The following is a 27,484-nucleotide window of genomic DNA, read 5'->3' as shown; positions in this document are numbered from 1 at the left end:
GTCTTTCTGAGGAGAGTGGCAGCGATTCACAGAATGTCCATTACCGATGCCACGAATGCGGCTCGATCTCTTTGGCGGCGCTTTGGTTATCAGCGTAGGAAGAACAACTGCGGGAAAGATTGGTTCCTCACTGTACTCGATTTATTTACTTTTGCAGCGAGGTGATTGTGTAGACGGCTTTGTTGTTCTGTATCAGGCTTCTCTTGTAATCACGTGTATGTTTATCACTAGGATTCTTTCAACAGGTGCGCCGATTATTGATCGAGCAAACAACGAATAAAGAATCGAGGCAGCGGAATTTGCGTTGTTTTGTAATGGCTGCGTTTGACAACAGTCACTTCACTGAAATGGGTGGATCTAGATGGGAACTGTGATTTTGGATTGTTTCTCGTCTCATGTTCGAAAGGTTGGGGGGAGCAGGGGGCGGGGGGGGGGGGGGTATATACAGAAGGGGCAGTAAGCTAGTACACATTTAGGCCATCGTGGAGAGCTCTCAAGCTTTGCAGATGCGGACTTGTTCGTGTCAGTGATCTCTCGTTTTTCTCAGTGGCTCGTCAAATGCAGAGCTATGAGGCAGAATGCGACTGCAGATCAAGTCATTCAACGATCAATCTTGCATCTGATCTGAGTTCACATCTTTTAAACGCTGGCCAGCTCCCAAAGGAAAGGAATTCACACGATCGCGACTGAATTTGTTCCTTGCTTCTCAAATTGCGTCTTTGCTTCTGGAACCCGCCGCCGAGCCTAGCAAGAAACTAAGCTCTCAGTATGCATCTCATCCAAGTATCCCCGATAGGTCAGAGATCCGGGCCATAGCGAGCGTGTTGTATGACTGGTGTCACGTGACGTCTTGGTGTTTATTCGTGCAAATGTGTGGGCGTTTCGCCACGGTTCAGGCATAGCTTCGCCCTTTGGGTGGCGCAAGAGGCTAGTGCCTATATCAACGTAATGCATAAAACATCTCCGACGTTTGCCTCTGCGCAGCCAGCCTTTTGTGTCTGCTTTCGCTGGCCTCAACTGCGTGTTCTTTCTCTAGCGTCTCTGCTTTCGACGGAGAGAAAGTGATATCGTATGCTAGCGGCAGTTCAAGCCTCAAAAGGCTACTGTACACAAAATCTCCAAAAGAAAGAAAAAATAATAGATGACACGATGCCGTAAACGCTTCATAATGGTGCGCATAATCTATCGTTCGTTTGTTTTTCGAAGTGACTTTCGGGCATTCGTATAGCCTGCGCTGGGTCGGAGGAAGAACGGTGCAGCGTCCCAAAATTTACACAGACGCTGCAGCCAGTGACGTCACGAAGACAAGACTGCACTGTCATTCTCGTAGGCTGTCGCGAGGGGACGAATTTTCGGGATTACCTGGCGCTCTTGCAATGCCTGTCGGTGTGAGTGATTCATTTGGGTGAAGTTAGAAATCTTGCAAACTGTTGTATTGCTGGCTCTGCACACAAGGAATATATTGTTCAGTGCTCAAAGGATGATAAAATGAGATGGTAAGGAAAACGTGCCAGCGACAAAGCATATCTCGCAATCGTGGCTCAACAGACAATATATTAACATGAAAAAAGAAGCAGCAAAGCGGCACGTTCTTCAGTTCCTGCAATTTAACACAAATCTCGAGTCGGACAGTCAAGTCAGAGAAATAATACGCACACACACAAGCACTATATGACATGCTAAGTGTTAATACACGGATATATTTTCACTTAAAAAAAAGAATGTTTTTACGGTTTTAGAACAGATCGATGTAATGACTCCTTGCTTCATACTCCCAGAATCTTTTCTACACTGAAAGGAACGATAAAAAATGAATCGGCTATTGATATCAACTGCTACAAAAGATACGAATAATATTTCCATGTAAGCTCAGATGCGTTTACTACCGAAGGATGTTACTTAAGAGAAACCTCAATACAAATATAACGCGAATTAACACGTTACACTTATATAATTGCAAACTAATCTGTCTATCCGGGAGGGTAGACCAAATATTGTAAGAAAGAAAGCGTAAACACAGAAGACATGGGGCGACGCTCCCCTCAGCTTCTCCAGAAGCTGCCCGTGACGTTACAGATTTTCATATTTTCTGACCGTGTCGAACCAATCGTTCGTCAGGGGCTTCGCGTTACATTCAAACAGAAAAAAACGAAGTTGAAGCGAGGAAATTTATCTGGACTTTTCATGCACAAAAGAGGCGCGAAAAAAAAAAAATAAAACAATAAAAATCTGGGTAACACCCGCAAAATCAGCGAGGCCAGATCGGCGCCTGATTGGGGGTGCTCCATCCAAAAGGCAAAGCTGCTTGATTTTCTTTCCCCGCTGAGAAGCAATATGTAGTAACTGAAGGAGTACATGCGCAGCTCCTGAAGGCCCATTCGTCTATCGTGAAGGCATAAACCGAGAGAGCATAAACGAACGTGGTGCCACCTTGCGCCTTGCACGATGACTGTCCGAGCCAAGACAACTCATTGGCACCCAGCTTGCCGTTTCCACTGCGACGCACCTAGTTAAGCCTACTGTCGTCAAAATCTCCGAGCTGTCTCTGCATCAGGGCCGGCTAGCCGCTCGTATCTTGTGATTGAGGAGAGTTGAACGACAGCCAAAGCTCAACTCACCACTTAACGGCGATCTACGACAGTGAGAGCACAACCATCGAAACTATAGTCGCTGCGAAGCCGGAGTCAAGAACGCCGCCGTGTTTCTTAGCATGCGAAAACGCTGTCGTTCAATCTAGTAAGGGAGCCTTAGCTTTGCGTTGTACATGATACGTTGGCTCCCTGCTCATGTGCCGAAGCCAATCACACCACAGAAACCCGACGATCGACAGCAACCCGATAATGTGCGGAGCGTACTCACTTAGGAGAACACTTCTTTTACCTACGTAAAGCCTCTACGTTTAAATTTTGCATACGCTGTTATAAGGCTTTCTATTTGGGTGACCCAGCTCTGCGCGGCTCATTTCCACATCAGGAGCTCCTCGTTTTCTTGCGAACATTGGTAGCTTGTGTACTGTCACAGTTGCTTATCAGCCATTCCGAGGTGGGACATGTCTCCGATGACGTCTCTGTAAGGATGCCGTCGCAACTCGAAACCCGAAGCTACAGGCATTGTTACAACATCTCTCTCTATATATATATGCCCTGGTAGCTCTAGTAGGTTCCGGAACGTTGCACGCTTTTCCAGGCTGGCTCTCGGTTACGCTGGCAAGTGTGCTTTACGCGCCGAGCTATTTCTCGACGGTCACCGCTTGCATTATGACGGCCCTCCATCGAAAGGCCTTCGAGGGAGGAACTTGGAGGGAAAGCGGGGGGTCGCTGTTTAGACCCAGCAACAAACGATGCGCTGGCAGCACGCATGCTTGCGCATGCAGTATCTGCCCGTTGAAAGAAGCATTAATGCCGCGTTTATCTGCGCGCGCAAGTTTCGTTGCCTTCGAAATAAGTTTGCCCTTTACTTGGATGGAAGTACATATATAACGTCGTGCCCAGCAACTGTCGACCCAAGCCAGAACCAGAACGCATAATTTTCTTTTCGTCTATCGCTTCTTCTTTTCATATTTGCAACGTGCGGCGCCGGACCGGAATATAGAATATGCAGTGCTTGTCGAAAACACTCCCATTGGCAAAGTGAGAAAGACAGCGCGAGAGAAAAAAAAAAAAAACGAATTCTATTGGGGGAAGAGATGAGGCGCTCAAGCCACGCAAACGGTGAATCAAATAACAGTTCTGTCCGAGTTCACTAATGGGCCCCGTTGCCTTCAGTTATGTTCGCTTGTGTTGGATTCTCTGGGGCTTAGTTATGTGCCTCTTCTATATGCTGTTCTGACCAGTTCTATTCAGTCGTGTTCTGTATTGTTCTGTGCTTTGTTCCTGTTGAGCTATGTAGCCAACTGTTCTTTTCCGTCGAATTCTATCAAGGTTTAATCGCTCAGATTTTTCTCCTTTTGTGTGCTATTCTTCTGAGTTCCCTGTAAGTTCTTTTCAGCTGTGGTCTGTTCAGTTCTGCATTATGCTGTCCCGTTCTTTTGAATTGCGTTCAGTTCTTTTCTGTTCGGTATCCTCGTGTTTTGTTCTGCTCTGTCCCTTTTTTTTTTCTATTCGGTTAGCTGTTCAGTTTTTTAACTGTGCTGCTGTTACGTTTAATTCCCTTCAGACTCTCTTTCCGTCCTCTAGTGTTCAGTTGTTCTTAACTTCGGTCAAGTTGTGCTCAGCTTTGTGTTGTGCTCTTCTCAGGTTCAGCACGATGATGTGCGTACTGTTATTACGCTCGCGATCGACATCATATTTCTGGTCCAGCTGACAGAGCTTCCCTTTCATTCTATCCCCCCCCCCCCCGCCCCCTCCTTTCTCTCGCCGCTGCAGGTGTGCGAGCTTCACGTGTCCGGCTACAAGTTCTCGGTGCTGAACAACGCGTTTGTCGTGCACCAGGGACTCAAGACGGCCGCCTCCTTCCACCGCAACAAGGACGCGGACCAGGAGCGCAACCGCGTCCTCTTCCGCCAGTTCAAGCTCGAGCTGAAGGAGAAGTACCCGGACTCCTCCAGGCGATGCTACTGATCGGCGTCCAGGCTCCAGCCGCCGAAAAGGGGCTTCTCTGTACATTCCTTCGCTGGCCTCCTGAAGTTGCTTCGGTAGGTACGACGGTGCGGGTGTGATAGATCGTGCGTCGCGTAGCGCAGGATGCGGGAACGTGCGTTACGAGACTCTTCGAGCCTGTTGTCGCGATTTCCGCGACGGGCCGGATGTGAGCTCCTATATCGAAACGGATCGCTTACGGGCGAGAAATCTGGAATGTGACGTCACGTGTGGGTGTACAATAGCGTTGGTGATACCGTTGGGACGTTAAAGTAGTGATGACACACTTTGATAATCTAGAAACTCTGGCGGAGATTTCTCGCCCGTAAAAGGGCGATACTTTGCAAATTGTGAAGTTTGGCAAGCGATACTATTTCACACTCGATGTTAGAATTTGTGTCGAAATGCTGCACTTTTCGGTATCGACGTTATCTTGGCGTTAGTCGCGATAATTTCAAGTTGTCGTTTAGCAGTGAGGCGAGGTATGATTGCGTTGATCGTGGAAAAATAAACGAGAGTGCTGTGGGCGTATCTTCGAAAGTTGCCATCGCTTGTGCAAGCTGAGACGCAGGAATGCTCTGAACCACTGAGTAAGATAGACAGGAGCCCTGACTAGCCTATGTTGCATTGTATTTGCTGCGGGCAACTTGTGTACGAGACATGGAACGCGGCCAACGTTCCGCCGTACTCTCTGCCTCCGCTTGCTTCCTCTCTTTTCCCCTTCGCCTGCCGAGGCACTATCTTCCTTTTCACTCTTCCCAGGGTATCGGTGACAAAATTTTACGCCACCTTCCGGTCAAGTCACGAGTTGATCACGTCGCAAACTTCATGAGCAGCACAAGAAATTGGCAGTGGCTTAGCTCGGCTATGCCAGGATATACGTAGCGAAGGCTAAGGCATAGCATGGTTAGCCTAGGTTAATCTTGATTGCAAGTCCAGGTTGGTCTGGTTGTCTAGCTATGTTGCGGCGTTTAGCCAGTCGTTCGGCGCGCCGTTCGTCTGTTTCCTGGGCGATTGGTTTCCTCTTCATCTCGTTCCGATGTCGATTCCAGGCCTCCTCCTGCTTATCAGACTTGTCGCCGTCCATACTGCCGCCTCAACTGTGGCTGCGGCGCACGCGAGCTCTCCTTTTCACTCCTCCGACATGTTATCAGGCATGCGACGCAGCTGGCGAAGCGAGCGGAGGCGCGTGACGTCATGTGCCTCCTCGGAGCACGGCCACGGCGAAATCGCAAGTTCGCGGCCAGTAAAGCTTTCGCTTAACAAAAAAAAAAAAAGTCAGGCACACCGATATTTGTTGCCCGCGTCGCCCCGTGAAACGCGATGTTGTCACAGCGTGGTGTCCGCTTTCAAATGCGACTAGACAAGACGCGACCATGGATGCTATCGACAAACAGGCGAAATGCGAACAGTAAAAACGAAATGATAGCAGGGGGCGGAGGGGGGGGGGGAGGTCAGTGCAGGGGAGTGAAGACGAAAAAGGGTTTGCCATATGAGCAGAGAACTGGCATTAGCCGTAGAAGGTGCCGGGCGACGGCAGGCCGATGCACTGAACTCAAGATCAATTGTTTTGTGCTTGAATACTGCTTTGCGGGTGAACCGATGTTCGTGTCACACGGAAAACAGTCGTACAAGATATGTTCTTGTAGCGATTCATGACAACGAATGCGCAATAAAACTTCTCATGTTTGATTTTAGGCGAATGTGTAGTTCCGTGTACGGAGTAAGGTAGATGGTGGTCTATTGTCCTTTTTTGACAAAACCAGCCTTCGTGTTTTTAAGTCTCTGGGCATCGGTCCAAGCGCAAATTAATAAGCTTTGAATAACCGCGCGCCATTTATTAGCAAAATTCTAGTGCGTAATCTTCACGCCGTTCTTTCTTTCGTTCACGAAGGAGCCGTAGTTCCTTAAGGAAAGGCGATCAAGATTGTTTTCAGGCAACGTGTTGCACTGAGTTTTCTCGTTGTCCTGCGCGCCGGAAAGGTGGCTGATGACGTAGGTGCGATGCGGCACCGAGCAAGCGAACAGAGCGCCGAGCGTATCACAGCGGCAAGCACGGGCACTGTTCCATTTGCGAACTTTTGATCGAGCATGCGGCCCACTTATCATCCTCGCCACGAGGCCGCCGCCGACAGCGCCATCTGTGATCCTCGTCACGAAGTCACTCTCGCGCTGGCGGCTACACGGAATGTCTTATCAGGGGAGTCGGCACCCCCGTCTATTCTTACCCCGTGGCGCTAACGGATGTATCGTGACACCAAGGTGCATCTTACCGAGTAGCGGACTGGAAGCGAAAGTGGTTTTCGAAATTAAGTATTGCGGTAAGTTATTCACGGCACGCCTGTGCTCTCCAGTATTCTTGCTAGTGTTACGAGGATTCGCACCTTCATTTGCCGTCAAATAATCAAAATCGCGAAATTTCACGTCAGTGCATCTTTAAGCCTCTCTTGAACGAAGCAATCTAATGAACGTTTCCACAACATCGACTGAAGAGCTAGGCTAGTTGGAATTTTCACATATGGCACATATCAAAAGTTTCCAGAGCCCCTCTATTTCGTGATTACGAACATACTCGAGCGCATCTACTGAACGCAGAAATTTGTGTCATGCATAAACAGCTGGCAGTTGCAGAACCTACTACAAACAGTTTTTCTGTTGGCTTTCTGCCTTCCGAATAAGCCCTCCAACTTCTCAGTTCAACCCCACGCCGAAGTATGGAGTGGCCCAGCCGTTCGAAGCGCCGCTCCGTGCGTTTTCGCCCCTCATTCTTATGAAGCCGTATTGTGCCGCGCTGTATCTGGCGGATACGTCGGGCACCCTAGCCGAACGCGGTTTGTTAAGCTAATGGCGGTGGTGCACACGTTTAATCTACTACCTCCTATTTCGAACCCCTCGACCCTGCCACGTCACCTCCCCGCCACCTCCACCACCGCTCCAGTGTTGGCTCCGTCGAATAACGGTAATGAGCATCTCGCACCGTCTCCGGACCGGGTGCTCTTCCATCATTTTCGGGACAGGGTGCTCTCAATCATTGATCCCATACTACAGCGAGCGACCGCTGCTGTGTGTCTATCTAATGCGTCTGTCTGGACTCGAACTCGCGGCCATCCTTTTGCCAAAGCCCTCGGGGGGTTTTGTGTTCTGCTACGCTGGATCTGTCGCCACGAAATGTATGTACGTTCAGGGCCCCCTTTCGGCGGTGGTTTGTACCTTCGTTCTTCCTATCCGCGCGATTCTTTCTTCGTTTGGCCTTTCTTTCTGAACGTCTTTCTCTCTAGCACGTGACATGTTGTATTCCGGAAAAAGCTTCTTCATCTTCCTGCCTCATCGGTGAAGTGTCCGGCTAGCTTAGCGCAGCAGTTCTTCTCATCATCTAAATGGCTTACCCGACGTGTCAGTTTTAACTTTTGCGGGCTTTCTATATGTTTCGCAAGTTCGTGTACGGAAGAAAAACGAGCCTGACAGCGCACGGAACACGCACTGTTTTGGTGGTTGGGGTAGGGCTGTCCGGCCTTTTTTTTTTTTTTTTTGTGGCAGTGGTTCGGGGCAGCCCGAAGCTCTTCGCATGAAAAAAAAAAGAAAGAAACAGAAAGAAAGTGAAAGAAAAATGAACGAGAGAACTAGGCGTGGGAGTTCGTCGGACGTCAGCGCTCACCGATTAGTTCGAATAAATAAAAAAAATATGAAAAGGGAAAGGAAAAGAAAAAGAATTCTGTGCCGGCAGTCGTGCCTGTCTGGTGCTCGTGTGGTGCCGAGAATAATTCGAGCGAAATCCGCTGTCACTATTCCCGTGGGGCTTTCCTTTGACGGTATATATTGTAGTTCGCACTGCATCGCGTGCTTGCACTGTCTTTCGCTTTTACGCCGATGAGACATTTTTTTTAGAGGTTTGAGTGTGTTTCTTTTATTCCTTTTTTAAAGCGTTATTAGTGTGTTAACCTGTGCTTGGTGGTGAGGCTGTCACAAGTAACCGTCACATGTTACGACCGAGCGCTACGTCAAATTCAGTGCTAAACGCGTGACGTATACCTAGTGCGAGTGAAATGGACGAAGCTGTTGCGAGGAGTCCACATCATCATCAGCCTGGTTACGCCCACTGCAGGGCAAAGGCCTATCCCATACTTCTCCAACAACCCCCGTCATGCACTAATTGTGGCCATGTCGTCCCTGCAAACTTCTTAATCTCATCCGCCCACCTAACTTTCTGCCGCCCCCTGCTACGCTTCCCTTCCCTTGGAATCCTGTCCGTAACCCTTAATTACCATCGGTTATCTTCCCTCCTCATTACATATCCTGCCCATGCCCATTTCTTCGCAATGACGTCGTAAGCGCCATTGCCGCAAGATGCCTCTTGTCTAAAATTAAGCCGCTAGGAGCGCTGCTGTGGCCTTCGTTCGATATGCGGGAAACACGCGTAACCCAAGTTAATGTACCCTGACAACGTTTTTCACAACGAAGCGCTGCTTTAGTGCACACGCTTAACATGCTTCCTGAGTACCGCCTTGTGCTATGGTGCCGCGTGCTCTGACCGCGTATTAATAGCGCTGTCTTCGCGTCCAGCGCTACAGAGCTGCTGCTGAACTTTCTGTAGCCATACACTGGCCTCAGAGCGATACGCAAATTAGTTTTTACATGTTGCTTGTTTTTTTTTCTGCATCTTGCTGTGCGTCTGCGCAGAAAAGTGCGCAATGAAGTGCACAAAGAAGTGCGACACGTTTGTCGTCTTTCTCTGTCCGTATACCGGGTCGTGACCACTTTTCACTCGACATGCACCGCGCATCGTCTTAGTCTTGGTGATATCGTAGCGTCCCCGGTTGCAGGCATCACGTTTAGTTGTGCAGCATTTAATAAACTGCTTCAACAAAGTCTCCCTTCGCACAGATTACAGCGTGCGCCTTGGATCTGCACATATTTTACCCTCTCCGTTGTTGAGTCGCTCAGAACGCCAAGAATCATTCCGTTCTGATGCGACTTCTGGCGGGCTGAATCTTCGCGCTCTCGTTTATCGTCCGCTCCGTCTCTGGAAACTCTCCACTCACGACGAGAGCAGACGCCGGGGGATCTGAGTGAGTGTGCTTCAGCTTTTCCCCGGACTCCTGTAGGCACGCGATAACGGGCCACTAGGCGTCTCCCTAGCGTTGATTGACGTTATCTCTCGCTGGCACCCGTCGCAGTACGGCCCCAACGATCCCCTTGATCCTCGAGAACAAAGGCCTTTATTCTCATCTCACCATATGTATATGGAAACTTCAGTTCGCATGGGGCAGGCAGGTTCTGGAATAAGGGCATCCTTCTTCCCGTCTTCGCCGTATCCACGATGCCTCGCAGCCCCTTTCGAAGCAGAAGGCTAGGCAAGCTGTATCTGACCAAGCGTCTCGGGCTGGGAAATCGAGGAATCGTCTGTTTCTTGCGCGTTTGTCGTCTGCTCGCCGTCTGGTTCTCGGCACCTCAAGCTAGAACCCTATGCTTTTCTGCTTCCATTTGTACCTATCTCCTTCTGTGTATTCTTTTTTCTTTCATTTCGTGTCAAGGTGGTGTTCTTGTTGTTTCTTGTGCTAACAGTAATGGAAAGTTGTTCATGAAGCAGCGGCCAAGAGTAGACAAGATAAAGGAAAAAAATAAACTGGGAGGAATCAGGCGTTTCGATGCTGTGCATGGAGCAGACAGCAATCTACAGTATAAGAGTGCCGGTATATACTCTGGGTTCGCTGTGAATTCTTTGTCGTTCAAGAAGAACTGATAGATGTCTCGAACGACGTCTCTGATCGAACGCAAACTTTCATAACCCGTCTTGAACAGCCGTACCAATCTTGTCTGTTCATTAACCCTGAAATATATATACAGTACTTTTTGTTTTCTAAGAAGACACAGGTTGCCACCTGCTAGCATCGGTTCGCCTGCGTTTGTGATTTCTTCGGTTTTCGGGCACCATTTTGTTTTTTCTCATTTTGTTCCCAGGAAGCTGTGATGGAGGCGAGTTCGCTGCTGCCTTAAGGTCCTCTTTAAGCTCCGGAAATTGCTTGCGTGGTCCTTCCTTTCACTTCGCTCGTTCCTCTGGCGGGGATTTCCACCCAAGGTTTCCGTCTTGCGCGCAACCTGCCGGAGAAGTCTCTTTCTTTCCTCTTTTTTCTTTTTTTTTTTTGATCATCTCTTTCTCATTTCATCACACCTGTCCGTTTTTATCTTACTTTATTTATTTTTTTGGAGGGGGGGGGGAGGGTTCCTGCATTTCGTTGCTTCTGAGAGCGCCTAACCTGGCCGCGAGTTTCTTTTTTTTTTTATCCTCTGATTCTTATTTCTCGATCCTCTCACTTATTTATTTATTTGTTTGTTTCTTTATTTTCTTCTTGACTTTATACGCATTATCTAGCCGCGATCGCCGTCTTGTATTTTTTTTTCGTTTCATCTACCTCATGTCCGCCTCTTTTTCGCACCAGAGACACCTACGCGTCTGTATTGAAACTTATCTGATGGTCGTTGCGGGACCGGGGGCCGGGGTGGGAAGAGTTTCAGCTTAGGCTCTATTTAGATGAAGAATTTTAGATAAAAGGAAGTTGTTTTCTGTACTCCTCTAGAAAACACGAACAAAAATTTTATTTTCTTTTGCTTCACAATATCGCTGAGCACTTTCTCTGTCTGATTAAACTCCGGTCATGAAGGGTGCGCGGCACAGGTGTACAGCAAAGCTTAGCTCAGTTTTCCCCCGTGTTTCTTTATCGTTACTGTTGCTGTTCTTCTTACATTAATAAACTTTTTCTAAACACATTAATAGCTTTTTTTCTATTCTTCGCTTACCTTTGGAGGCATTGTTTTTCGAGCATCCACGGAACGCGATCCAATTTCCCGTTGTCACTGTTGTCTATTGCATCAGCATCTTTTGTGTGTGTGTGTGTGTTTTGTAGAGCTGAACCAGACGAGGAGATTCAATCGCATCTGGCCGATCAGTAGGTACTGGCACAGCGCAGAGAAGTTCCACAAAGTACGGGTAAAAAAAAATGCAATCGACCGAACTTCCACAGGGTCGTTCAAGTTGTTCTTTAGATTAAACTGGAATTGATTTCCGGGCTCCGCATTCGTCGCTGCATGTCCGAGATCAGTCCCTCGAAACTTCAGAGTGTACTCGAAAAAAGAAAACGGAGTCGTTGCATGTTTTACGAACGGAGGTATGTTACGTTGTATATTGTTTTCTTGGGGGACATTTGGCTGCCTGCGGATGTGATTAAATGTCTAGGCTAGTCTAAATTGAAACTCGCCTTTACGAGTGAGCTACGGTACAATTTGGTCACCGCAGCTGCTGGGGCTGGTCATCTTTCATTCTTTCGTTCATCATTTCTTTCTTTCTTTTTAGAGGACGGAAAGGTTTTTGAGTAGTAGTCGATTCATATCTGGTATTTAAGCAGTGAGACGACACGAGGACAAACGAGAAGTGGCAGTACATTAACTTTCTCACCGATGAATTTTTTTAATCGATTACCAGACGCTTTGAAGAATGAATTGCTGAGCCAATTGGTTCCTGGATAAAGCGAAGATAACCAGTGAAAACCAAGACGCAGGGCCAGAAGGAGGCATACACACAGTCGCCGGACTGTGTGTGTGTGTGCGCGCCTCCTTCTGATCCTGTGTCTTCGTTTTCGGTGCTTCCCTTTTTCGCCTTATACCAGATGCTTAAGAACTGCTTCATCTGTAGGAATGGCTAGATTGACAAAATAATGATAGCTTCAGAAACACCCGCTAAAAAAGCGCGACAGCGAGAGAGAGAGAGAGAGAGAGAGAGAGAGAGAGAGAGAGAGAGAGAGAGAGCTCTTTATTGAATATGCTGAGTCTTTAGCCAGCGCATTTTTGCCTGTATTGTACTCTGTAGGGAATGAGACGAAGGAGAAGAGAGGTCCTAGAAGAAGGTGAGCTGAAGAAAAAGGGGGGAAAATAGTTCAGGTCGTGTGACGTTAGCAGTAGAGTGAATGTCCAATATGACGAAGGTAGACGGTGAATGCAAAGGGAAATGGAATCACAGTCTTGCTGAGACGACCTGCGTGAGGCAAAATTTAGACAGCAAACCAGTTCACTCTATATGTAAACAACAAGTAGTCCGGGGCTTTGTCCTGTTTTGTTGAGCAATGCCAGGAACCCAGCATCCGTGTCATTGTCAAGGGACCTTAGCTCAGCTTTTCCATAACACGTTAATTTGATATCGATGTCGCTCGTCTTTGTAAGTATGGGCACTCGAGCAAGATGGTGCACTAGAGATTCTACCGCGTCGCAGTTGTTACAACAGGGGATTTGTGGTCTGGCCATATGCGAAAAAGAAGCTTGTTCGTGTATGCAACGTTCGGTGGAAGCCTGTGATAGTGGGCGTCCAGATGCCGTCGTAGACATTGTGGTAGGCCCGATTGGGGTTATGGGTCGACGTCGAACGAAAACTTGCAATTTCCTGTAAGTGAAGACCATCTTCTACGCCGTTCATTGAGTACAAATCGCTTCGCAAAGCTGAAGCATCACTTTTAGTGAAAAACACTTTTATAAATTTTTATGGCATCATCTCCTTTGCGGGCTGCCTCATCCACCTTTTCATTACCTATTATACCGCAATGTCCTGGAAGCCACTGAAATGCTATCACATGTCAGCCTCAGATACCAAGTGGTGCAGGTATGCAATGTCCTGAACCTACTGACATAGCGCAAGTAATTTGGCATATAATTTGGCACGCGGGAACATTGAATGAATTGCATTTATTTTGTTGACAGAGATATAGAAGCCTTGCTTTTATGTATCTGCCTTGTACAGTCCTGTCTTTATATATATTAATGTGGAACCTCCCTGCTAATGTGACACCTGTGGCACCATGTAGAAGGCTTCTATAGCGTCCCTTGTCAGTTGATTACTGTGACGCAACACAACGACATTCTCTTTAGTATGGGGGTGCTCCGCCCTGAGCGACAATGCCTGGCCAGATGGGAACCGATGAATGACGATGCGACAGAACGTTGCCGCTCCTGCGGCAACGTTCTGTTGATAGAACAGCGGCTACTGTCCTGCGGATGATTTCCCCAAAAGCCGGCGGAATCACGTAAACCCCACTGTCCCACTTTATTTAATCACGCACCAGCATATCGGCCAAGCTGGCATTACAGTAACGTGTGTGGTGGCGGTGGCCAATTAACATGCGCACTATAAATGACGCAATGTGCACCACAAAAAAATAAAGTTAACTAGAGGAACTAGTGAACTTACTGACACGCGTACTGGACGCGTACTTGTTTAGCTTTGTCCGGTGGCCGCTTTTTCCCGGCTAAAAAAATGTTAAACGTTATCGCCCGGCGCAAGATACTCCTGCGTGCGTCAGGACACTCTCGATTGTTGTCGGCGTACATTTTGCAATCATATTACATTAGCGACGCGAATAGTAATGTGCGTTTTAGAAATTGTCCGAGCACCATTGATTACGCTGGACCGTTCCACGAGTCGAATAGCCTACGCCTATGACCCACAGATCAGATTTCGATGATCGCCGACTGTGCTCGCCGCGATCGTTGTACTTTGAGCGTCACTTGCTTTTTTTAGAGCGCAGCTCTTTGGCGTCCGTTCCTGGGTTTCGCGTCGTCGTCGGCGTTGTCGTCGGCCTCGTAACCAGCTCCGCCCCCCTTTCATCCCCCCAGCGCTAGCAGCGACCGACTGATACCGCTGGATGCCGCTGTCGCCGCTAGAGAGTCAAGATAACGTGACTGCATAGAACACCGTCGCCGCCATGCAGAAAGAGGAGGAAAGGGTCCCCCCCCCCCCCTCCCTGTTCTTGTGTGGCGGATAGGGTGCTCTTCAGTTGCATCAGTCAGTCGCTGCTATCTCTTCCCTCCTCCCTTTATCGTGTTGTCCGCTTGCTGCGCGCGCTTCTGCCCCCATCGTTTGCCGCTGGGTGTACACGCCGCCCCCCTCCCCCCTCTTCCTGCGAGTCTCCGGTTGTCAAAGCGCCGGCTCGAACTTAATTCCTTTCTTCGCTCCTCCTCCAATGCAACCCCTGTGCGGTGGCAATCAGAGAGCCAGATCGGTGGCGGCGGATCTGTATATGTGCACCGCCCGAGCCGAAATTGCCGCTGCCGTTCGCCCTGTGCGGTGGCAATCAGAGAGCCAGATCGGTGGCGGCTTGACATAAAGACAAACAGCAATTTCCTAACACTTATGCGGGAGAACATCCCGTTCCTCTCGCTCGTAACGCGTCCCACGGCTGTGACAACCTCGCGAGGCACTTGTATAGATCTCGTCTTTGAGAATCAAGCATTGGTGTACCAAGTCGAACATATATCAGTCTATTTCTCCGACCACAAAGCTTCCTTCATGACTGTCAAGAACTGTTAGTGGAGTCTTTGTTAAAGGAATGCGTGTGAAAAATAAAAAAAAAATTCTGTGATAGCGCATACATGTGTTGCTCGATTTCTTTGCCTCAATCTATCGAAAAGGTGAAACAGCTTATTTGCTGCGCTCAAATTTCGCATTAGGAAGTAACGTAATCGCCGGTAATTTTTTTTTACTGCGCACAGGCTCGCTCAATAAAAAAAAGTTACTTTCGTGACGAACACTTCTCGTTAGAGCGTCCTTCACCGTCATTACAACGTGACAATACAGGAAGTGCGACGGACATGAACCGTACGGCATCAGTGAGGCTTTCGCGTCAGAACCCTTGACATTGCACCGAAATTCATGAAGTAGGGAAACTATGAAATCATCTGTATGCCGTGTCGTCGCTTGACGAAAGTACCGGGTATGAATTGTTCCTTCCTTACTTTCTTCTTAATTTACGACCAAGTTCTATGGGTATCATGGTTTTCTTTTTGTGCCTACTTAATAGGGATATAACCTGTTCGTTTCGGAATACGACGCTAGAGCTTCGCTGCTCCAACATCGCAACAAGGGAAATTGTCATGGACGTGACAGTACCAAGAAGTTACAAAGGAAATCCGTACGGCTTTCTCAGAAAGAGATATGAAAATTCATGGATCTCCCTCTACCTCTGCGGGTTTCCGCCGAACCGATGTCCCATATTCAGTGTCCCCGCGCTTCGAGTTGTCGATTAATTCAGCCTCGCTCGGTGATATGCTAGCCTCCTGCGTAGTCCATATGGTAGAACGACTGCCCCCTCCTCCCCCCCCCAAACAAAAACTCATTGGTCCCGGCTTCAATCCCCGGACCAGGATGAACTGTGATTCTTATTGAAAAGTCTGTAGTCTGTATGAGGCGAAGCATTCATTTCGACAGCAAGTTATTAGACAGCCATAGGAACTAAAGTTGGTTGTTTCATCAGCTGCTTAAACGGTGCAAGCATTCGCTTACAAACTAAATTGACCAGCACATTGCCATGCGCGCTCAAGCAAACAAGCGTACCCATTTCTTCGATGACCATGGGCACTCGCTGTCAGAACGCTGGCTTGATGAAGAGCGGCAGCAGCAGCGAGCGCATTCGCCCTTCTTGCTGCCTCTCGCTTCAGCGCGAACTAGGCGCGCGAGAGCACAGCACACGCGAAGCCATCAGCTGTCTCAGGTCAGGTAGCCTTCGAACCCAGCGCAGATTGTCTCCAACATAGAATGCGCTCAACTGCACTCTACCCGTCGCAGCAGGAGTAGTACAGCAGATGCACCCTAATCTGTCCCCTTGCCCTCTCCCTCCTAGCGCGCGCACATAACCTCGCTCCTTCCCTTGCGCGCGTGAGAAGACTGCGAGCGCATTCCCCATTTTCCTCCCTTGCGAGGGCGGGAAGACACCGCCGCATCAAGCCAGCATACTTCTTGACTCCCCCTTCGCAAGCTTTGGCTCACACCTACAGTATACGGCGTGAAGCAAGCGATGCTGTCGCACTTGGACGTTATACGTCAGCGACGGTGGAAATGTGCCTGGAGTTTCTATATAATTGCTGTCGCAGTAAACGATTCGATACGTGGGTACGGTTTCGTTCTTATGCTGGCATCTGTCACCGCTAAAGTAAGTTCATCGTTAACCAAACTCGCCCAAATTACCGGCGTGACTGAATAACTTTCTTGTCTGGACAGATTAGTCTCACATAGATAGCTATCCTCTGCGCAAGACACGAACTACCAGGTTCAGGAAAGGATTGCTGACGTGACAGCAAGCGCGAAGACCGCTGTATCTTTTGTACCGTTCCCACTGCCATATGAAGCGCCGAGTAATTGTCCCGTTGCCGCAATCCGGCGATTCGTCGTCTTTGTCTGCTTTCGTCGTGGCGATGTTTAATCTGGAACGGATAGTGCAGCTTGGCGCTGCGTGAAAACTTTCTTCCGTTTTGTGGGGGCAGTATTTTCTGTTGTTACTGAGTGCGAGACCGCGGCTTCGACACCCGGCAGCTGCGGTTGCACCTCGATGGTGGTGAAATAGAAAAAAAAGAAAGCTATCGTCTATTTATGCTTAGGTGCACGTGGATCAACCACAGGTGTTGGAAATTTAATCCGGAGTCCTCCGATATGAAAGAGACCCTGCAAAGCGAAACAGTGAAGCTGTTTAAAACGATAATGTATCAAGACTGTGCCGTGATCAGCTTCACAGTAAGCAGTTATTTACTCGAAGAAAAAAAAACGAAGGCCAAATTATCGTTTTTTTTTCATTTCGCGTCGATACTTCAGTGCCGGTGTACGCCTGTGTGACGTCATGCATTTCAAAGCATTTTTCTTCCGTCTGCGGTCCTTTATTGCGCAGTTAAATGTTCTCGAAACTTGCTAAGCTTAGTTCTTGCCTCGTTTGGAATACGATGCGTGTCCATATTTACCCAAAGAAGTAAATTTGGCTAGACCCGATCGAAAGGACGTCGAAATCTGTGACGTCACAACGTGCTGGTGCGCGAACCTCGCGACGGTGTCGCCACCTGTCTCTCGGTTTCGCGCCTCTTCTGACTTGTCGCACCTCTTCTGGCGGCGAGCATTGCCTTTTATTTTGGTGTGCCTTTAGTTTATTTTTATTCTTTTTTTCGTACGAAATCAAAGAGCTTACACGTTTCACCAATTTCTCACGTATGCAGATTGGTACTGTCAACTGCTTTCACGCAGGGACCTTTCGAATCTAAACTTCACCGAAAAAGAAAAACGGTGAACAGTTAATCACGAAATTGCCGTGGCAACGACACCGCTTCCACGACGGCTCCCGGTTGGTGCGCTCCTCTGGAATGATAACTCGATTCTTTCCGTGTCCGCCGCCACAATAATTTATTGGCGACGAGGAAATTGAATCAACTTCCCCCTGACCTCACAGTTGTCGCGGACGTTCGCAGCCCGTACATAGCCAGAAGCCTTAGACTTCTTCATTTTTTTTTTACTTCCTTGTTCGCTCGAAGCGATATTTACGCTTCGCCTACGATAATAATTTGCCGGGAAAATCCAATAACACATTTGTGACGCTGACAGGAGCTGTGGAATGTTTACCCGCTGTCTATTAAGCCGAAGTGACGTGACGTTCTTTATTACTTTTATTTTGTTTGTATAGTTTCTTTTTCTTCACCAAAGGAAAAGGGCCCGGTGGCCCCTGGAGATCATCGGAGCCATTCACCGTTGTGCGCGAAGTGTTAATTGATTGCTCGCGAACGGTGCATCATTACCGCGTGTGTAGTGTTTAATATATATTTATATTTAAATATATTGTGGCGTTTGACCCTGCGTGAGCAGCGCGCAGTGTTTTGGCCTCGTTCATCTCCGAGATCACAGAGGCTACATCGATGGTAGCGCTTCGTTTTGAATGTTTATCGCTTATGCGCATGTGTTTACGCTTGCTGCTTGCACCATAACAAAGTAGCATTTAGCCCTCGCGAAATTCTCAGTCTCTATCGTCGTCCTCAAGTGGGGCAGAGTAGCTTTCTGTTCTCTCATTACTTCCTGCCTTTTTTAAAATTCCTTCTTTCACTGATCCATCACTTCTTTCTTTCCTGTTCCTTTTTTTTTCTGTACTGCTCCTTGCTAGTATGGTATGAATATATGTTTATATCATCTGTGGTTTTAATGTATCTATATTTAAACCAAATCAACCTTTATTTTCCAGTCGACAAAAACTGGGCCTTCCATGTTGGGCTATATACTACGACAGTAGCTTGACGGGGTCCAAAAGACCTTACATACAAACGTTAGTGAAACAAGTATACACAGTGCCACAAATTCCTTCATTTATGCTCTTCTTTTCCTTTCCTCTCTTTGTTGCTTCTTCCGCTCATTATTATCTTTACTCTATCCATTAATTCATTAAACTCAACATTTCTTTTATGATTCGTTCAACATTCATTTCGTTCTTTTTAGTCTCTCCATTCGTTCATTCATTCCTTCGATTTTTTTCATTCGTGTACTCATTTCCTCTTTTCTCCACTCATTCATTCCATCTTTCTTCTCTAATTTTCGTGGTGTCTTTCCTTCCCCTCCTCCTTGCTACATTTCTTTCGTCATTCCTCCTTCCTTTCTTCAGTCATTCATTTACTAATTCCTCGCTTAATTCATTTCTCCTTTTTCTTTCCTTTCTCCCTTGCTTCCCTCTAAGCTTACCCTGTAGTGGCGGGTAACAAAAAAAAAATGTTTCATTGATCCTCTCTTTCTTTTCTTTCTTTCCTCTGTGCCTTCCTTCCCCCATGCCCTCCTTCGTTCATTCTTTTTTTTTCTTCTTTCTCTTTCTGGCCATCAATTAGCGACGCACATCACGGGCGGCAAGCCGTCCGTCTGTTGACGACGAGTTGCCCCTTACCCCATCACTTTTCGGTGTTTAACTTTCTTGCGCTGTTCGTGTCTGTCAAGTTAATTCCTGACCCGGCACCCGGAGCCCCTCGCCGCTCTTCTCTTCGTGAGGGCCAATTAAAAGGCAATCGCATAAATTACGGGCCTCGCGCATCTCCCTGCGATGGAAGAAGCAGCATCAGCGGACGAGACGAGAGTACAGCAATCACCTTTCTCGTCGCGAGCTGGAGGGAACCGACCGGCGCCATTACGTTCAGAGAGCGTGTGCCTGTTTGTCTTTTCTTTTGTTGTTCTTTTTTTCGGTCATCCATCTGCGTTTTCTCTCTCCAGGCATACGTTGTGTCCCTGTCTTTTTCTTCCTCCCCTCTCTCTCTTAAATACATTTGCTGTCGTCCAACATCAAGTTGTGGTACTTGATATTTTGTTCCTTGCAAGGGATGTATTCGCTTCCATGGAGTTTCCTGAAAAGGTCGCTGAAAGGAGCTCTGGCCTTAGTGTATTAGTACGGAAGCAGCTGGTATGATTTAGCCAGCATGGCAATGACGGGGAAGTGTGTGGATTTTCCGAAACCTTGTCCTTCGGCTGTTGAACGGCTTGGAGACATTTCAAATTGAACGCATTGTGAGAAATGTAGGGGCTGCCCAAATCCACGCCCCAGTGACGGCTACCTCTGGGCAACACAAGGATCTCCAAGGACATGCTTTTGCTAAATGCGTGCTCCGGAAGCAATCACGGAACAGCAGGCGTGTCATACACGCCATGTTTTTGGCACCATTTCATCATTATCATCACCATTAGCCTATTTTTATGTTTACTGCGGAAGGGATGACGGCCTCTCCCGGAGATCCCAGAGAGCCCCTTTTTGTCGCTAGGTGATTCCAATTGGCGCCAGCAAATTTCCTAATTTCATCACCCCACCTAATTTTCTGCTGTCCTCGACTGCGCTTCTCTTCCCTTGGCACCCATTCGGTAACTCTAATGGTGCACTGGTCATCTGCCATACGCATTGCGTGGCCTGCCCAGCTGCATTTTCTTCCCCTTAATGTCACCCATAACACCGGCTATCCTGGTTTGTTCTCTGATCCACACCGCTCCCTTCCTGTCTCCTCACGTTACGCGTAACATTTTCGATCCATCGCTCGTTGCGGTGTCCTCGAAGAGCGACTCCGGCGTTTCTTAAACGATATTATCATTGTCACATTTAAATGGCATTAGTTGACAGTGCTCTCACCATGACGGCCGTCCGCTTTTCTGAGAAACTCGTCAATAATTCTGAAGAACCAATAAAGGAGGTACCGAAACCGATGCGGGTAGCTGCTTCGTGTGACGTCTGCGATGAGTCGATGACGTCAGATCCTTCACTACCGCAATGTAAACACGCAGAACGCGCCATGGTAACGCCAAGGAAGCGTATTCCGCTATTGTCCTCTGACAACGCGGTGAGCTTTTTCAGTGCTTTAGAACTATACAGCCGCGATTTCAGCGACGATTTCCGCGACCATATGAGCGCTTAAGGATGACCGTTTGCTTGTGACCTGCCGCTGCGCGTGGCAGCTGACGTGCCCCAAGCTCAGTGCATTGTACCGCTACAGGACGCAGAGTAAGCACCGGATGTCACGTCTGTCAAGACGATGATTGTCGGCCGTCGTGTCGTAAAAAAAAAAAAAAAATAGCCAGCTTCGTCGTTTCTCGTTGAGGTGGTCGTGAAGGTTGTGACGTCGCAAACGCAGGGTGGCCGGCAAATTGTCATACATTCGTGGGCATGAGTCTGGATCGTGCAGCCAATATTTAAAATTAATGTTCAGGAAAACTAAATGACTTGCAGTCATAACGTTTGGCAGAGATAATCAGAGTGCAAAAGAGAACATATATTCAAAATTTTGTTAGGGTGAGTGAGCATCGAGAAATTGCCGTTGTTTCCCTTTAACCTGTTGTCGAGCTTCTTTGTTAACCTCCAAGTTTGTGTCCCATATAGAACGCAATAACTATGCGCTTTTCTTTTCAACGGCAGTCGTGAGCGCCCAGTCAGGATTTGGCAATGCTTGCCGCATACGCTCCAGCCCATTTTTATTCTGCTATAAATTTCCTTCTCATTATCCATTTATTCCCTTTTAAATGCATCAATTAGTAGGAATTGTGCATTCACGCTTAGTCGTATTGCATTCTGCGTTTAGAGAAGGGGAAATTGCTTGGAAATTTATCCCAATAAAGGCAGATGTAACGTAGTACACAGAACCGCAAGAACCGCAAACAGAGCCACAAGCACAAAGGTATGACTGACCCACGTACTGACCCACATCATTCCCATGGTTGCTGAACGACGGCAGTGCGAGAGCTTCCTCTAGAAAGTTTCGTGCGAAACTCGATGTTCGCTTACAGGTCTTCCTTGGATAATGCGGATGCGGGTTGACAAATTATGCTGTAATTTCTATTCGTGTCTTGTTTCGTTTCGCAGCCGCGTTTGTTTCAGCGTCGAAGAAATGTTGAAACCGGTGCTGCGTTTTCTTAGAACAACTGAGGGCGTGGGCGAACGTCTCTGAGTGTGTAGCGTGGTCGCTTGCGCCTCCATCAGCTTATGGCTGACGTGTGCTCAAATCGCGGGTCCCACCGCACACCTGCCGCACGCATGCGGCGAGGTCTGCTGTGCGGCCGTAAGGGCCGATTTACGCTCGAGCCGCCCATCGCCTCAAGCCGCACCGCACGCGTGCGGTCGCGCGAAAGATTGCACGTATCAAACACTTGTGCACAAATTTCGGTTTGCAATGTGTACTGTATACACTGTGCACACAGTGTAAATGGTAATTTGTGCACAAGCGCTGGATACGCGCAATCTTTCGCGCGACCGCAAGCGTGCGGTGCGGCTCGCGGCGATGCGCGGCTCCAGCGTGAATCGGCCCTAAGGGCGGCTCTTACCGCACGGCGCACTGCACTCCTGCCACACACGTGCAGTCATACAGGGCAGCCTGCTGTGCGGTGTGCGCCGTGCGGCTTCAGCGTGAATCATGCGAAACAGGCGTGCGGAACCGCGGCGCAAACACTGTGCCATGTTTGACTCGTGAGAGAAACCTTTATAGGTAGCAAAGTGGGGCGGCCTCCTCGTAGGTTGGAGCCCTTTGTGCAGCGCCCCATTGGCTCGCGCAATTCTGCCTGCCCGCTGCATCAGGCGTCGCTATTACTGCGGGTCTGAGATGGTCTCTGACGCGCAAAGTGATGGGTGATTATGTACGCATTTGCAAAACGTATGTCGGGGTATGTGGTCCCCCCCTCCCCCCCCTATGTATTGTCTATGCGCTTTTATATCCTTACTCCTTGTCTTTAATCTTTGTCGTCCGTACTCATTTTTTCCCCTTTTTTAGCAGCTCATCTTCATACGCGCCTACACTGCGACACCAAATCGACCCTGAGAAGCGCGCGTTACTGTTTATGTGTCGCTTGTTGCGGCAGGCTGCCTTTATTTCTAATAACATGCCGAGTTAAGTTTAATACGTTCTAAATTTTGCTCCCTGTCTTCCTTTATTTTCCGGTTTTGGCTCGCTGAGCCCTTTCGCTTTCGTTTAATCTTCGTTCTATTTATTTCCTTGTTACATTTGGTCCGCTGCTTTTATTTGCGGACTTCCTTGTTAAGCTACCTTCTTTGGCTGTGTGCACTTCCTTTCACACTTTCTTTTTACTTCGTTGTTTACTCGACGTTGTATTTCAAGTTTCTTTTTTATTTCTATCGCTCATTTCCATGTTTAACGATGCGCCTCGCTGGAGCTCAGAAACCAATCCGACTGCGGCGCGGCGAGGCGCGCGCTCCGAACCGCGAGGCGTAAAAAGAGGCAGCGCCTCCTTCGTTGCCGCCTCGATGCAGATTGACTGCGTGCGCGCGAGTGCGCGGCTTGTTAATGCCCCCCCTCCCTCACCTGCCCTCCCCCAGTTCCTCCCCATGCGATTGCTTCGTGTCGCTTTCCCCTTGCCCCGTTGCCTCGCTGCCTTTTTTCTTTCGTACACTTCCCCGCTCCCCCCCCCTCCCCCGTCACGTCCCTAATTCCCTCTCTTACACTTTCAGCGCCATGTTCTTCAGAGGAGCCTGGTGTGTAGCTCGGAGCGATCGCATTGCGTTTGCCCTTGAGGAGAGCTGGGGCACTTTCTCGGCCCTGCGCTGCGTGGGAATGGAAGCACATTGGCCTGAAGAGCCTTGAGATAGATGAGAGAGATAGAGGGACAGGAACTAGAAGGAGAGCGGGACAACAACGAGGCGTCGAGTTCAGTCCTAAAGATTAGACACAGCGTAAGACTTAGGACGAAGGACGCAAGGGTACGTAATGTGGCGCTGTACGGAGATGATACAATCGAGCCGGATGCCGCGTAGGGGAAAACGGTTTGCGATGCCTAATTGAAATGCAGAAATGAGGCGCAGGAAAGTGGAAGTCAAGGAAAGAATAAGGTCACTTGCTGCAGGCGGGAGTCTGACCCGCATCTTCCGCAATATGCGTACTTCCGTATTATGCGTGCGGCTCGTTCGAACCACGCGGATTCTCTTGCTGCTCACAGCATGAACCTCTGATTTTCTGCTGCGTTCATTTAACAATATCGAATCCGAAAAGGCGAAACAGAAGGAGCTGTTAAACTCTGCCGGACTTCTTCGTGCTGTGAAACATGTGCAGGCGCTCCGCCTCTGTACGCATTTCACTGAATGGTCATAGTAGGTTGTCCGCAAGTATAAAAAAATACAAGAAGTAGGGCTAATATAGGATCAATGCAGGGCCGACGTTATACCTCGTTGGTAAAATAGTGACGCACGCTGGACAATCATTCGCGGCACTTTTCTTGCTTGCTAAAGGCGTTGTTCTGTACTGCCGCGGTGCCACCTAACGTATGGCCAACGTTTGCTATACGTCGGATCTTTGGACATTACTGGGCCCAACATTAGCAATCCATTTATTCTTTGTCCAGGATGTTGTTCTGTGCGGAGAGGTAGAATGGAAATCTTTGTGTGATAACCTCAAGCCCTGCATATTTCACGTGCAAGTTTCGCACCTTTCTCCGTATATTGGCACGTCAAATATAGTAGTCGGTTCTCATATCTGGGCCAGACATCCTAAATTGCGCTTGAACGTACGCGCGTGCTTCTCTCATCCGCTGTGCCGCGTCTTCTCTTTCATTAAGGATAGACGGCAGGAACAGCTTCCGGCTTCATTTGCATACGACGAGCGCGGCTTCACAATGGCCGACGAAGAAGCGTCGGCGCCTGCGCGGTAGGAGCCGCGGCGAAGGGGAAAAAATTAATGAATATGTTAATGAGATTTCTGTCTCGCTCGTGCGGCTTGCAGTTCTTCGAAGACTCGGCAAAGTCGACGCCGTTTCCCCACCCGTAGCTTTCGGTGATCTTTTTTTTTTCGCATAAATTACACCACGTCTCGACGACGCGCGTATATGCCGAATTTCGACGAGAACTCTTGGTGTCTGCAGTTTCCTGCGATTGTTCTTTTTTTTTCTTTTCGCTGTCTCGAGTTCCGCTCCGTTTCAATCGCGAGATCCGTTTGTACGGACGAACTGCGCATATCAAAGGCGTTTGCGCCCGGGTGAGCCGAATTACGTTTGGAACGGTCCCGCCCGCACTGACGTGCAAACATTCGAAAGCGCACTTCGTTATTCGCGATCGTCAATTCGGCAAACGCTCCGAAAGGGCGCACGTTCCCGGCGTCATCGATGTCGCAGCGTTGGAAAAGCTCGTGTTGTCGCTCCAGAGAGGGTCTATACACATTGTGCTACAATGTGTGTATAACTGTTCCCAAATTACGAGCGTGATCTAACGTTTACCTCCGGTCCTTGTCATTAATCATGGGAATCGAGTGCCAGGATTCAGTGTATCAATTGGCAACCGTAACGAGTTTGTTCGCAAACTTAAGAGTCATCTTCAGGTGTGACCGCTTATTTGTACAGCTATCATGCTTTCTTTTATGACTCCATTGTATTTTTGCACATTACTTGTTGTATATATATGTATCAGGCGCAATACTTCAATGTTTATCGACAGTTAGTAGAGAGTGCGTTGTCGCTTTTGTTAGTCTGAGACGCCCCTGTCGAGACCGCTCGCTGCATGTCGATTGTTGTATATATATGTATCAGGCGCAATACTTTAATGTTTATCGACAGTTAGAAGAGAGTGCGTTGTCGCTTTTGTTAGTCTGAGATGCCTCTGTCGAGAGTGCCCTCTGCATGTCGATGGAGATTAGCAAAAAAATATTCCGGCGCCAGTGGCCAGTCGCGCGGCACTTTTGCGTGTATACGTGGGCTTTCTTCACGGTCGGAAAAACACTCTTACGTAGCACGTATTGAGCGACAGGAAGCTGTGTCGGGAGTTCTTCATGTTGCCCTGCAGTTTTCTCATTGACAATTGTCACTGAATCAGAACATTTGAGAAGTCGAGTAATTAATTAGGACTAATGATATAACTGGCCGAATGCGAAAAAATATATAATCTGTGTATTTCCAAGCGACGGAAAACATTACCGTAGTTCTGTGCAGCTACGCTGAATTTTCATATCTTTAAATCTCGATGGACGATACTTGGGAAACCCTGCACGCATATAACAGAATCTGGCTGCCCAGATTCTGCAGTTGCTTCCGCTGCCGAGAAGACTACCGAGGCGGGAGGGGCGAGGGTGCCAAGGAAGACGATGCTCGAGAAAAAAAAAAAGTATCGTTTGTGGCGATTACCTATGCTCATAGAGTGTCGCACCGTATGCAAAAAAGAAAAGGAAAGTTGGCCGCCCGACCCAAAGCGTATGTTTTTTTTTTCTTAAGGTAAAAACGAAGTCGTTGCGTTTTGCCGAGCCTTCCAAAAGCGCCTGAGAGAATTAAGTACCAACTGTACTTACTTAAGTAAGTAAGTAAGTAAGTAAGTACCGTGGAATGCAGTTGGCTCTCCGCGCAGGTGTAGAGATGCCTATGACATTCCTTTCCTCTGCAGCGGGCATCATTCTGTCGGGCACACGGGCCGCTGCGTTATTAGCATTGGGCCCAGAAAGTACCGCAACTCGTCCAAGGGGACGTGTCGCTTACCAGCTTGCGTTACAGTGCCGTGAATGAATGCGGGCGCGAACCAATTTTATCAGACGCCTGGGTTGTCTTTAAGTAAGGCATTCATTTTACGCAAGTGACAGCGCAAGCTTTTGCTAATCCAAAGAAAAGGCGACGCGCGCGTTAGCCAATCGTCACTGACTCTATTAGAGAGCGAAGTGCGTCTCCTGAAAAAAAAAAAAAAAGATCCAGTGTCTTACCAATGTTGCTTTTTGTCCCCATGAGTTCTTACTATATTTAACAAACTTCAGTTTGTAATCCCCGGCCGTCTTACACAACATGCCAAGCCGAGCTGATGCAGTGGTGTTTTAGAAAAAAGTTTATTTCATCAAGAAACGATACCAACATTCAGTCCCAATGACGGTACAGTTCCACCAGGGCGCTAACATATACAAAGCACGAAGCATTGGACACACGGCTGGTTTTAAAAGAAGCGTCCGAGTTCACACTCACTAACGTATAACCACGTAGACCCACGGGAATGCACAGTTACACATAAAATAACTGTCACATTACACAATGTGATGTGCGACATACACAGTGTGCCCAGTGGTTATGTACGATGATGACGTGACTTCACATAGATGTTTAGCGATGCTGTGAGATGTGCATATACAGATGATCATGTGTACGATGATCATGCGTACGGGAGCACATAGAAGTCATAGCACCTCCATATATATATATATATATATATATATATATATATATATATGTATATATATATATATATATATATATATATATATATATATATATATATGTATGTTCGGTGAAACCGCCGTGGTTGCTCAGTGGCTATGGTTTTGGGCTGCTGAGCACGAGGTCGCGGGATCGAATCCCGGCCACGGCGGCCGCATTTCGATGGGGGCGAAATGCGAAAACACCCGTGTGCTTAGATTTAGGCGCACGTTAAAGAACCCCAGGTGGTCAAAATTTCCGGAGTCCTCCACTACGGCGTGCCTCATAATCAGAAAGTGGTTTTGGCACGTATAACCCCAAATATTATTATATTATGTTCAGTGAATACTTTTGATGGCCTGGCTACACGATCCAGGCTGGTCGAAAATTAAGCCATGTGCGTCGATCAGCCACTGACGGGAAACGGCATGACCACTGTCGAAGGAACTACTATTTA

General features: G+C 48.2%; 1 protein-coding gene across 1 annotated transcript in view; it reads left to right on the top strand.

Annotated features, from left to right (window-relative positions):
- Nucleotides 1–27,484, top strand: part of LOC142587970 (beta-1,4-glucuronyltransferase 1-like) — a 365,814-nt gene that overhangs the window by 327,073 nt on the left and 11,257 nt on the right. The window contains exon 7 of the mRNA XM_075699370.1: nt 4,365–4,633. Coding sequence (XP_075555485.1) covers nt 4,365–4,559 — 195 coding nt within the window. The 3' untranslated portion in view covers nt 4,560–4,633. The remainder of the gene's footprint in view (nt 1–4,364; nt 4,634–27,484) is intronic.

The sequence above is a fragment of the Dermacentor variabilis genome, chromosome 7 (genome assembly GCF_050947875.1).
Source record: "Dermacentor variabilis isolate Ectoservices chromosome 7, ASM5094787v1, whole genome shotgun sequence".
NCBI lineage: Eukaryota > Metazoa > Arthropoda > Arachnida > Ixodida > Ixodidae > Dermacentor > Dermacentor variabilis.
The sequence above is the reverse complement of the archived record's forward strand: the minus strand, read 5'-3'. Positions and strand labels throughout refer to the sequence as shown.